The 13,370-nt window shown below is 39.2% G+C and overlaps 1 protein-coding gene across 4 annotated transcripts in view; it reads right to left on the minus strand.

Moving 5' to 3' along the window:
* scat (VPS54 subunit of GARP complex scat) overlaps positions 1-13,370 on the minus strand; it is a 42,307-nt gene that overhangs the window by 8,095 nt on the left and 20,842 nt on the right. For all 4 annotated transcript variants that reach the window (XM_076199879.1, XM_076199878.1, XM_076199877.1 and 1 more), the window contains 13 exons: positions 9,543-9,670; positions 8,843-9,000; positions 8,412-8,521; positions 7,531-7,741; positions 7,185-7,333; positions 6,801-6,943; positions 5,761-5,860; positions 5,246-5,388; positions 4,160-4,286; positions 2,897-3,004; positions 2,303-2,449; positions 858-952; positions 403-531 (listed from right to left, as the gene is read on the minus strand). In XM_076199879.1, coding sequence (XP_076055994.1) covers positions 403-531; positions 858-952; positions 2,303-2,449; positions 2,897-3,004; positions 4,160-4,286; positions 5,246-5,388; positions 5,761-5,860; positions 6,801-6,943; positions 7,185-7,333; positions 7,531-7,741; positions 8,412-8,521; positions 8,843-9,000; positions 9,543-9,643 — 1,721 coding nt within the window. In that variant the 5' untranslated portion in view covers positions 9,644-9,670. The remainder of the gene's footprint in view (positions 1-402; positions 532-857; positions 953-2,302; positions 2,450-2,896; positions 3,005-4,159; positions 4,287-5,245; positions 5,389-5,760; positions 5,861-6,800; positions 6,944-7,184; positions 7,334-7,530; positions 7,742-8,411; positions 8,522-8,842; positions 9,001-9,542; positions 9,671-13,370) is intronic.

Genomic DNA, 13,370 nt, shown 5'->3' on the forward strand with positions numbered 1-13,370 from the left:
TCAAATCTCTTAACATGAAAAGGTGGTGGAAATACAAAGTTGATCTTAGTTCAAACAGTGAGTGTCTGCCTCTCTGGTCTACACTTCTAGAAGAAGGTTTGTGTAATGACAGTATTTTGAAGATAGATGGCAGGGAAACATTCTCTCTGACACCCATCTCACAAGACCACACCACTTGTAAGTACCTGTCATTTGTTCCTCCTACAGAGTGCATCTGAGCAACTTTACCTCTGTTACTGATGCAGGTCCTCAGGTTACAAGAGTGTTTACAGATAATTAAAGAGATTTATATACTAAATGCAATGGCAAATGACCTGGATGTTAACAAATCCAACTTAAATGAAATGACATTCATGTTAGGAAGTATAATGTCAATTGTATCATACCTAACCAACACCTCACCTTGCATGGAGCAGCTTGGCACATCTATCATGGGCATAATCACAAGATGCACAGAGGACTTCTTTTATGCCCATGACTACACGATTGTACTCCATCTCTCCCAGCATGACGTCCCCTCCACTACTGCTCCTATTGGGCGAAGGTAACATTTGTAACAAAATGTAAACAAAAGGATGAAGTCATGAAGTCATCAAAACATCTAGCATAAATGTGCATGTTTCAGCCTTTTCATTTCCAAACACACATCCACACAACCCCAGTCCCCTGCCCATTAACCTTGCATTTACCTCCCACACCACCCTATCCATGTACACATTGAACAGCCATGGCGACATGACACAGTCCTGACAGAGTCCCACCTTTACCTCAAGCCATTCGCTCTCTCCATTTCCAATCCTAACACAAGCTCTACTGCTCTCTACTACACACACAGACATAAAATTCTTCCTACTTACATAGAGACCAACGATGCTGCTTGCATTCCATCTCCAGCAGGATTTGCTTTTCCTGAACATGCATCTGCTGCCTGGATCATCACCTCCATCATAATCTGTGAACAAAAATATGATCCAAATCAAAAGATTAATGATACATACATATACCAATGGCTCCCCCCCCCCTCTTACAAGGGTGGTAGCCAAAGTCAAAGGCATAAATCCACTCCCACCCATTTCATCCCCACATATTCCACTCCCATTCATCACCACTCCCTCCCTCTTTTCTTGGCTCCTCCTGGATGACGGGCCATCCCTGCATCTCATCCAATGCCCTGTGTCAGAAGCTATGCAGCAAGACACAGCATATCCATAGCAAGGCCGTTTCACCCAATCGGTGACCCCCACCTCCATCCCCCCATGCACATAAAGAGAAGAAAAATAGAAATACATATACATATATATATATATATATATATATATATAATTTGATGGGAGATATAGACAACCTTTCATACAAATGGTGCTGAGATGGTACAGGTGGCTGAATGAGTTTAAATCATATATGATGTGGATGTGTGGATTGGCTCAGCTACAAGGGAGTATGGAACTTTAGTATAAGGTTTCCCATTGAGATGGGATCTGTCCACAGCACAGTATAACTGTTTGTAATAAATTAACAGATACCTTGAAAATACTGAGGTTCTCACACTATACCACCCCACTCTCACCATGTCCACACAAAACCTCTTCTATGAGTGACTTGTGGGCCAATCCAGTGACCTTTGTTGGTTACCTAAGAGCCATATGTACATATATATAGAAAAGTTTTTCCCCCTTACAGGGGAGGTAGCCAAAAACAAAGGCATAAAATCCACTCCCACCCATTTCATCTCCACATACTCCACTCCAATTCACCCCTGTCCCTCCCTCTTTTCTTGGCTCTTCCTGGATGATGGGCCATCCCAGACCGATAAAGAACTAATTACATAATTGGTAGTTCATCCCCAATGTACTCTTCTCATGGACCAAGTCACTGGCTTCACCTATATGTTCTCCAATTAACTCATCTGCATGCATTTTCATATGTTCAATATTCTGACCTTGAGCAGGTCTTATGGCTTAATTTACCCTATCCACCCAAGTGGAAAAATATAAGTAGATAGATAAATACATACATACATATATCAAGGCTTTTTCCCCCTTACAAGGGAGGTAGCCAAAAAGAAAAAGGCATAAAACCATTCACACTCATTCCATCTCTAAATATACTCCACCCCCCTCCACTCTCCCTCTTATCTTAGCACCTCCTGGATGACAGGTCATCCCTGCAACTTGCCCACTACCCTGGGTCAGAGGCAGTGTCGCAAAGAACTTTATAAAGTCTTACTGCATATAAAGCCATCAAGTTTCTAACATATGAACATGGCGACCTTATGCTAGAGACGATGAGTGGATCCTCTCACCTTAACTCTCTGCAAGACATTGATGAGTTTGTGTGTGACCGAAGCTAGAAGACCGAGCCAAGATGACAAAGACAATACCCGAGCCTGGTCAGCTACACTGGCCGTCTCCTGGTCAATCTCCACTTGGCTAATAGCTTCAACAACAGCCTGTAAAATATATTATCTAACTGTACAAACTAAAACACAGTGATACTAATGTCCTGAAATACAAAATTTTCTGTACATTTTTGCATACCACTTTCAATTACCTTTCAAAAAGCCATTATAAGGAGTCAATGTCCTTTCCTCTTCTGAGAATGGGAATTTGTAATGTTAAATTAAATCAAAGTATTACCACATTGAATGTATAAATTACAATTCCTTGATTCTTTATCACATTGTATATAATTATTTTTTCTCATTTTCTACTTGACTAAATTCAGAGCTGGGCGCATTCCTCAGTGCATTCCTTAGTGTCCTGACTTGCATGACTTTGCTCAGGACACCAAGGAATCCACTGAGGAACACACCCAGCTCTAATTAAATTACTCTAAGTTGAAATGTAACTATATCTCATGCATAAACTAGTACATGGTATCATCATACACATCTTACCTGTTTGACTGTTGCCTTGATTGCTGTGTACACTTCTTCACGAAGGTTATCGATAAACTCAAACCTTTGTAATCGCAAGACACCAAATACCACTGCTATCAACCGGTCCTATAAGTAAAAGTCAATAAATTACTAACACCTAGAACACCAGGAATATTTAAAGAATACAAACATACAGAAGGGGGAGCTAGATGAATACTTGAAGTAAGAGATGACAAAAGGACTGTTAGGAGGCCCAAATAACACATACAAGATCATTTAAAACCTTACAAATATATTTACATAAAATGACTAAAACCAAAACTGGTATATACAATTCAATACCAAATGTATTGTAATAGACAGGCAAGTCAAGATGTGCAAGAACCACACTAGTACAACAGTGTTTAAGACTTCTGGCCACCACCCAACAATGAAACATTACCAACACTAAAGTAAGCCTCGCCACAGAATGAAGTTGCCCCTGATGCAATCACCACACTGAAAATATACAACACATCCTACGCTGCCCAATTTTCACCCTACCCAGGCTATCTATGTGTCAAGAGCTTTTCCCCCTTATAAGAGGTATGTACCTATTCCCACCCATTTCCCTCCCCTCCACCACCCCCTTCCATCTCAGCTCCTCATGGATGACGGGTCATCCCTGCATCCACCAATGCAGACAAAAACACAATTCCTCTTCTTTGACTGACTTGTGGACTAATCCGGCGGCCATTACCAGTTACTTGGGAGCTGTGGGTTTCCTGCACGAGACCTGGGGCATTAGACTGACGGACTGATCAAGAGAATAATGACACATCACACACTGGGTGAAGTGGAGCTAAAAGAAGAAAGGAGGAAAGAATAAGAAATAGCTTCTACAAAGAACTTCAATCTAAACAAATATATAAATAACAGGTCAGAAGAACAGGTGTGTGGTGAGTATACATAAAACCTATATTTAGCTACACTGCATACACAGTGATGGTATGAGTCACACACTTAAATGAGAATATAGCCATGCTTCAGAAATTCCAAAGGGACATTACATGTTAAGCTCTGATTCTATGAGGGACTGACAAATAAAGAAAGACAGAGACAAAATTCCACTGTAAAAGTTGTTAATGGGGAAATCCAACATTTACGAAACAAGTTGTTGTCTCACGACTCTTATATCTACACCTACGGTTAAATCTAGGAGCCACTTGATCTGCGTTTACACAGGGCTAAAAGTAGTGTTGGGTTTGGGCAGCAGGTAGACAATTCTCTTGATTTTCTTACCTCTTCTAACAAAGGCTGCTCATCCTGGAGTGGCCTGTTGAGGTCCTCAGTGATGTATTTGATGAAGTCTGCTTGCACCATCTTGTCAATTAATTTTTCATGTTCCCCTAATTCTGAGCTTAAGTGTCTATTGAGAGATAAAGAATCTGTTTAAACACCATACAAATATACTGTCTAGTGTTAAGGAGTTATACCATAGATACATAAACCAAAGGCTTTTTTCCCTTTTATAAGGGAGGTAGCCAAAAAACAAAGGCATAAAAACCACTCCCACCCATTTCATCCCTATCACACTCCACTCCCCTCCCTCTTATCTTAGCACCTCCTGGATGACGGGTCATCCCTGCATCTTGTCCACTGCCCTGGGTCAGAAGCAGTGTCGCAAGACATAGCACATCCACAGCAAGGCCGCTTCATTAATTTGGCAACCCCCGGCCCCCTCATGCAGAAAAGGAGATAGGGTGAAATCCCTTCAGGCTGCATCAAATTTTTCTCACACATAATACTCCCTCACCCCCCATCCCCCACCTATTCCACCTCATGGATCACATCATCCATACAACCATTCTCCATTCACCCGTCTTCTGTCCTCTCCCGTCCTTCCTCAACAGACATTCCCCTTTTCCCCCCAACCATCCATCTCATCCTAGGTCACCCCCTCATGTTCACTCCTTCCACACCTCTTTTATTGTCTTTCTTCACTCATTCTTTCCATGTGTCCAAACCATCACAATAATCTTTCATCCACCCTACCTCCCAACTCCCTTTCCACCCCCATTCTCCTCCTCACCTCCTCATTACTCACGCTATCTAGCCTAGTAACCCCTATCATACTTCTCAGGCATATACAATACCCAATAGTAATTAAAACTGGTAACTACTCTACCTGATAGATACATGATTATAACAGTCTAACAGCTTGATTAATGATATATGAATTTAATGCTTATTTGAAAGATAATAGGGTAATGAAATTGTGCAGTGGGGAATCCATTTCACTTAATATAGTTTGGAACATGACCCTTGGTGTCAAGCATTCACCTATTCCTTGTCAAATTTCCCCATCTTTTATTCTACAATCCTTACTTGAGGCTCCTGATAGGGGTTAGTTCTGAAAGGAGGAGGTCTTGTGTGGTTGAAATTAAGTCCAGCGCTGACGTAAACTCCTGCCGAGCCAACATTACTTGAATTGTCCCCTGGACTTCTTTGACGGCACTCATAAGCTCTAACTGTAAAAACAAATTATCGAGGGTCACGTCTTTCTAATGACAAAAGTTGTGATAAAGGTTATATGTACCAAAAGGTCTTTCTTTCTTATAGTGACAAAGTCAAAGCAAACGTCCACATCATATATATATATATATATATATATATATATATATATACATATATATATATATATATATATATATATATATATATATATATATATATGCAGAAAACCCACCAAGGAAAATAATAAAATGATGACCCTGAGGATGTCTAAATAGACGAAAGTGCTCGGTCATCATTTGATTATTTTCCTTGGTGGTTTTTCTGCCCTTTGGGCCTTCTGGGCTGTGTTATTTTTCATCCCTGCTAGACCTCACTGGTGAACTTACCTTTTTACAGGTTGCTAAAATATTAGCTCTCCTTCTGGGAAGCTGTAGAATCTTCAGTGGTTCAATTACAGCTTCCTCTCTAAGTTTTGTGATGCCTTGTCTGGAGCACAGTTGAAAAAAAAATGGTCACATAAACAAGTAGAATGGAGTTTCCATACACAAATGATTTACTTTGGATACAAATTGAATATTAAAGGCTTTTTCTCCTAACTGCTGTGGGGCTACAGGTTCCCAATCAGTAAAACTTGAGGTAATAATTGGCGGATTCTCTAGGGCCAATCAAATCCACAAGGTTTGCTGACTATAGCCAGGCAACAATGACAATTGAAACAAACATGCCCACCTGGCAACAGACACTAGACAGACACATGACAGCAGCCTGGTCAATATGGCAGAGAAACCATAGTGTTATCTCACATAAAATGAGTTAAAAACTGTGATATATCTGGGAGCACACTTTATTCACACATACATACATATACCAAGGCTTTTTCCCCCTTACAAGGGAGGTAGCCAAAAAGGAAAAGGCACAAAATCATCCCCACTCTACACCTCTCCACCCTCCCTCTTATCTTAGCACCTCCTGGATGACGGGTCATCCCTGCACCTTGTCTACTGCCCTGGGTCAGAAGCAGTGTCGCAAGACACAGCACATCCACAGCAAGGCCGCTTCATTAAATCGGCAACCCCCCCTCTCCGTCCCCCCATGAATAAAGGAGAAGACGGGGAGAAATCCCTACGGGCTGCGTCAAAATTTGCTCACACATACTGCCTCACCCCCCAATCCCCTCGCCCATTCCACCTCATGCATCACATCATCATCCATATACAACCATTCTCCATTCACCCCTATCTTCTGTCCTCTCCCATCCTTCCTCAACAGACATTCCCCTCTTCCCCAAAGCTCCCTTCACCCCATCCATCCACCTCATCCTAGGACGTCCCTTCATGTTCACTCCCTCCACATCTGCCTTCCATCTTTATTCCAGTCAAACAAAATGAACACCTTCCTAGCTAAAACAAACAGACGAGAAACGTACCTAAGTGTTGACACGGCAGCATGGTTTAGTCTTAATTGCTCCATCTGCGCATTAAGATATGTCATGGTCTCAAAGAACGCAGATGATTTCCGAGATATCTGTTTGCTCATGTCAATTTCTACTGTCTCCAAGTAATGAAACAACTGTAAAATAAGATACCTGTTTTACTTGATGCTTAACTATATCATGGTTAGACATCAATCATGCACTACCTCTTGGGCAGAGATTAAAATTCTAATGAAGGCTGAACAAGAATATACCAACTATTCACACACATTAAACAGCGCTTCCTAAGAATTTAATCAGTTATGTTCATATCAGGAACTTTTTTCCTGTACTACTATAATTTCAAGACTTCATTATATTAAAAAAAAAGAACAGAACCTTTTCCTGAAGAACTTTGGCACTTTTGTTGTGGACACCCGAGGAGTCAACATGTGAAAACACAGCATAAAAGGTTTCTGGGTCTTCTAAATTAAATGAAGTTGACAAAAACAGAGGAGGAATAGCATCCCGTGTGTTTGCAAGTTGATCTGCAAGATGAAAGTCACTAGTCAGAAGAAATCTCAAATAACAATTCAACAGTCTGGCTCCATTATGATTATGAAAATGAAAAAAAAGTACTTATATTCAAAATCAGATATATAATCAATCATGACAAATTGAAAGTAGTAGCTGTAATAGTGACCATCACAGCTACCAATCTACCAATCACTTCAGTAATGCTTACCTCTTGAACTCTGCAGGATGTCAACATCATCGTGTGCCTGCGCTTTACTCGCCTCCAGCTGTGAGAGTCGTGCTAACAACTTCTGCCTTTTCCTCAATCGACGCACATACGACTCCACATGTTTCGTTGTCACTTGGGGAAGGGCGACGTGCGGGGGAATGTCCCGAATTTCGACAAAACTTTCACCCCATGTTTTGGTGAAAAAATCCCTCTGAAAAATAAATCCAAAGTATTCTTAAGAGGCATCAATCAGTATAATTATATTAATTATTTTTTCATGAAGATGCATCACTTTCAACATTGTGCCTTATTTCATAATTTCCATAAAAAGATAAAAATAAATTAATAAATACATAAATTGAGAGAGAGAGAGGAGAGAGAAGCAAAAAGAAGGAAAAAGAACGAGAAAGGAGAAAGAATCAGGGAGTGAGTGAGTGAAGGAGTGGGAGGGAGAGGGAGAGAGAAACACAGAGACAGAGGGGGAGATAGAAATTGAAAGATAGAGATTGACAATTTTTATTTTATCACACATAACCAATACATCCATCCTTGAGGACAACATTATGCCAATGAGGTGGAGTCATAGAGTCCATAACGAGTAAATTTAAGGAGGGTAATAGAAACAAGGGGCTGTAAAAGTTAAAATTTTTCAGCATCTTTTGTGGAGATTAGTCTTCAGTCGTAAAAGAATGCTGCATGACTAATTCATAGGAGTGTCACTAGATTATTGATAAGAAAAAAAAAAAAAAAAAAGTAATTGATAACCTGTGTGGAGCAAAAGTAGACAAAAAGACAAAGCAAAGAATAGGGAAGAGGGTGAAAGTAAATGTAGAAGTAAAAGCAGAGAGGGAGATGACAGGATGATGGAGGTAATGGATTACCTTCATGCCTTTCCTTGGGTCATTGAGAACAGCTGGTACATTCTGTGTGGCCGAATACACCCCCCATTTTTCTTCATTCTTATCCGATTTTGCCATAATGCTTGACGAACCTGTTTCAAGTAATTAATCGTTTTATAAAGGATACATGATCTTGTAGAGACTAGGTGATCATTTAATACATACATATAAAGGTTTTTCTTTCCCATATGATGAGAATGGCCCAGCCAATCCTACATTTTACTTTGACTATTCATGGAGGGAGAATATGAAAAGAAGAAAGTCCCTAATTCATTCAATTCATCCCTCTCATGGAACAAGTAATTGCCTCTGTCTATACATTCTTCTCCAACCCTTTGTTATTCATGAATATTTTTATTTTTTACTTATTTGACATCCTGGTCACATTAACACAGGCACCTGTACCTACATACCTTGACTAGCACTAACAAATGCATGGTGTTTGATAACATGATCCTCGTAGTCTTGGTCGCTCACACCCTCCAAGGGCAGGGAGGAGCAAACCCCATTGTAACCATAACGACAAACAAAACTACCACCTTCCTTGCTGCAGTGGTTCTCACGCACATGTCTGCAAAGCATCAAAGTTTAAAACAAACAGGGGCAGTAAAATTCATTTCCTACAAAGTGACCAGTAAAACATTTCCTATGATTGGAAACTAATATGAATTCTGAATATTTCCCATAGGAAACAGGCTGCAGACAAAGGAAACTCTACAGGACCACCTTAACCAGATGCTTATTGCTGATCCAATCATGCTATATGAGTATAATCAAGCAAAGAACTATGTATGCATAGATAACTCCATTTAACAAGTATGTTAACACCACATGTCATGAATAAACACTATATTAAACTTGCAGTAAAACAAAAGAAGGGAAATGAAGTTAAACAGAACATTTATCAACATCAAATTATCAAGTAATATCAATCTTGGAAAAACAAATTGAAAACAAGGTATTACATAAGTGTAAATCAGAATTTATATCAGAATGCTAGTCATTCATTGCAATGATAAATTCATGAAATACACATCTTGCAATTCAAATGAAAAGTAAAAAACTAACATCCATATGCTGAGAGAAGTGAAGATACCCCACTTTGTACAGTACCTTAAAAAATCGTTTGGTGCCTTGAAAGTAGCACCTAAACAGTAGAGACAATGCCGCCAGCCCAGTGCCGTGGCTGTACCTAACGTTGCTACTTCAGTCATTCTTGGAAAGCATTATGAAGAGCAAATCTGAAAAAGGTGAGTTGGGTTTTCAAATCATAGGCATCATAACATTCCTGTATCTAAGATGATAACCAAACTCCTGAGTAATCAAATAAATATAAAAGATATATATGACATTTCTGATAATCTCACTTTTTCATCTCCCTTAGCCTCGTAATTCAGTACAACATATGCCACACTCTAATCTTATTTTCACTTTTTTTTTCTCCCATCCTCCCTCAGCAATCCAGGTCTTCTTGGGCAGACCTTCATCAATTGTTTTACTTTTGTCATATTATAATTAATTTATTTCATATACATCATCTATGCAATCTTAACCTATTCTGTACTGTCACTTTTTCTTTCATTCTTGATGCTGCCAAACTACCTGGTTTACCTCCATGGCACTCCATCAGTATCAATGGCAAATCCAGGATTTTTTTTTTTTTTTTTGGGGGGGGGGGGGGGCTAACCTGAATTTTGTAAATATAGATGATGCTTTTGGGGGCTAACCTGAATTTTGTGAATATAGATAACATTTCTAAAGAGATGTACTCTGCAGCATGAATACAATGATTTTGAATATAAATTGAAGTATATGTTCTCACTTTAGCTTTTTTTTCAGAATATTGGGCAAAAGTAATATTTAATCTTACATTTTAAAGATTTACCCTCAATGATGTGTTGAATATACTTCTGCCACTGTAATACAGGAATACCTCACTATACAACTCAGCTGTGTTCCCAGCTGACTGGCCGCAATGCGAAAATTTGTATATCGAGGTGGGTTTTACATGTAAATAATAGGGTGGTTGTGTTCATGGACGCTGTCAATCCCCTCCCCCCTCAATTTTTGCCTCCTGGGGCTTTGACATACACCCAACATTTGTTTTACCTACTTTATAGCACTCAGTCATATAGTGAGGTATTCCTGTACTGCTTTCTGCAATGTACTGGTGTACATGTGACAGGTTTCTCAACCTCTACAATGAGGTAATGAAAGAACAAATGGGGGGGGGTCTCAGCCCCCTCAGCTCCCCCTGCATCCACCACTGAGCAGCAGTAATGGGATTATGTCCTATTAACTCACAACATACTGGATGACACTTTTCCTTTCACTATAACTGCCAAGTAAATTAATTTCTTTATCTCTGTGGTTCCCCCACAGGAATGCAGGGGTTCACACCTTTTCTGTACCTCTTGAAAATCCCCTGGAGCCATTCTACTACTTACTCCCTGACTATTTTATCTATTCTATGGATAACTTGCACTTGCTCAATGGTGGAGTGGTACTGTTCTTAGCTGCTAATTCAGCAATCTGAGTTTGAGTCCTGCCCATGGATGAAAAATTTCATCATAACTATACTGTGGACCGGCACTCCAACTCTGGTGTGCAAGGAATTATGTTCGTGTGTATTTACCTAATAGTAGTTGACAGGAAAGGAGCAACACTCGTTGGGTCCCATCTCCTCTAAGTTTCTAACATACTTAGACTCAAAATCAAGTACAGTTCCAACTTTATCTATAGGCTTGATTTCCAGTTATCATATTTGAACTCGTGTACTGTTTGAGCTTGGGCTATATCACCTTCTAAGCTATTCCACATATTTATACATCTATATGAAAAACTGTATTTCTTCATATCCTTTTGACATGTGGGCTTTCTTAACTTACTTCCATGACCTAGCCCTCCCATCTTTAATCAGGAGATCTCTTCTATCAATGCAATCTATCCCCTTTAGTGACCTGAACACTGTAATCATGTCGCCTCTTTCTCTTTGATCTTTCAATATTGGTAGACCCACTGCATTTGGTCTCTCCTCGTATGGTGTATCTGCCAGGCTGGGGACCAGTTTGGTTGCTGCCCTTTGTATTCTCTCCATCTTGCTTATTTCCTTCACTCTGTGTTGGGACCATACTACTGATGCATATTACAATCTTAGATTTATCAGGGTTTTGATGAACTTTTTCATCATCTCTTCATCCATGTAATGGAATGCCATTGTAATCTTCTGCAGTAGTCTGTACATCTCTCCCACAATCCTATTGATATGTCTGACAGGTAAAAGATTTGTCTTTTATCAACACTCCTAAATCTTCCTCCTCTTTTGCTTTTGTAATGTCTTCACTTCCCAAGGAATACTTAGTTTAAGGATGGCCTTTTGCCACTATTGCCCATTTCCAGTACTTTGCTTATTTTTGGTACTGAACTTCATTTCCCACTCTTGACTCCCTGCAAAAATAATATCAAGATCTTTTTGCAATATTCTACCATGCTCCTCATTTTCCACTCTTCTCATGATTTTTGCATCATCTGCAAACATGTTGTTGTTGTTGTCGTTCCCTAGACTGTCTGTCCGAGCAGTCCCGTCTCCCCAAGGAATGCCACAGCTGAAACTGGGTTTTCCCACAAATCCTTTATAGTGTGTATGTGTTGTTTGCGTGCATGATTGTGTATAATGCAGTCTTCCATTATGTGTTGTATGGTATGGGGTGAAGTGTTACATCCTGGGCAGCTGTTCACATGTTCACAGCTGTTCTGCAAACATGTTGGCATAGCTTGTTGTTCCTCATTAACAGACAAGAGACATTACAAGTGCAAGCACTGAACCTTGTGGAACTCCACTTGTTACTGCTTTATAACTTGACATCTTGTCCACATGTACCTTTCCTTCAAGAGGTCTTTAATCCATTCTAATACTTTGCCTCTCAGTCCTCTAACATGCTCCAATTTCCACATAAGCTGACTGTGAGGTACTTTATCTGTGTGTGCATGCATGCATGTGTGAGGTGACAGCATTATCTATAGATCAGGCCATACGAGCTCTGACCTCTCATCTAGGGGGGTAATAGCTGTCAATCACGAGTTAAATACATGTTAAAAACATGATCCAAGACCTAACAAATATATCCGTAAGTTAAACAGATTTTTTACACATTCTTGACTATAGTATATCTCACTGCTAAATATAACTTCTAAACACGAGGAATCCAATCCCAAGTACAATAACTGCTGCACCATAACAAATGATGAAAGTACAATATATATTTACACATTTCCTTATGAATCAATGCATTACATATCTTCAATGGAATTACATTTATGTTTTGTTGCCCGAGTTCTTAAATAAATTAGGTGTTTATGTTTTGTTAGCCAGCTCCCCGATTTCTGTATGGCTACTGTGAACTTCCTTATCCAATGTCTCTTCCTGCATGATTACTTACAAAGCACAATGAAACAGCTGTCAAAAACAAATAATTGTCACATACTTTTGATCTAAATATTAATGTAGGACTGCACTAGCATTTTCATCATGGTGAGAATTTATATATTTGTGGACAAATTATAACTTTAGCAAATCAAATTACCCTTAAAATCATAATAAATAACAAAGCTACATATACAAGGTCAATCTAACAACAGAAAATGGCTACATTGAGTCTTCTTTGGTTCCTTCTACTGCTTCAAGAGGATGAATACAATAAGTATAAAGAAGTATAAGAAATATTTAATGAACTTTGAATTTAACAAATGATAAATTATTCATCATTCATCTTGTGTAGATCCTTCTACATTAAATTGACTACATCTCTCCACTTTAGAATCCCACTGTGAGCACCAATTAAAGAACTAAAATAAACTGTCATTATTATATTCTGCAAATGAAATGGTCAGCCAGAATTGGTCTTTATCTCTTACTAAGATACATTTGCAAAGTATATATTT

Source organism: Oratosquilla oratoria, chromosome 16 (genome assembly GCF_046742065.1).
Source record: "Oratosquilla oratoria isolate Oo_2021 chromosome 16, ASM4674206v1, whole genome shotgun sequence".
NCBI lineage: Eukaryota > Metazoa > Arthropoda > Malacostraca > Stomatopoda > Squillidae > Oratosquilla > Oratosquilla oratoria.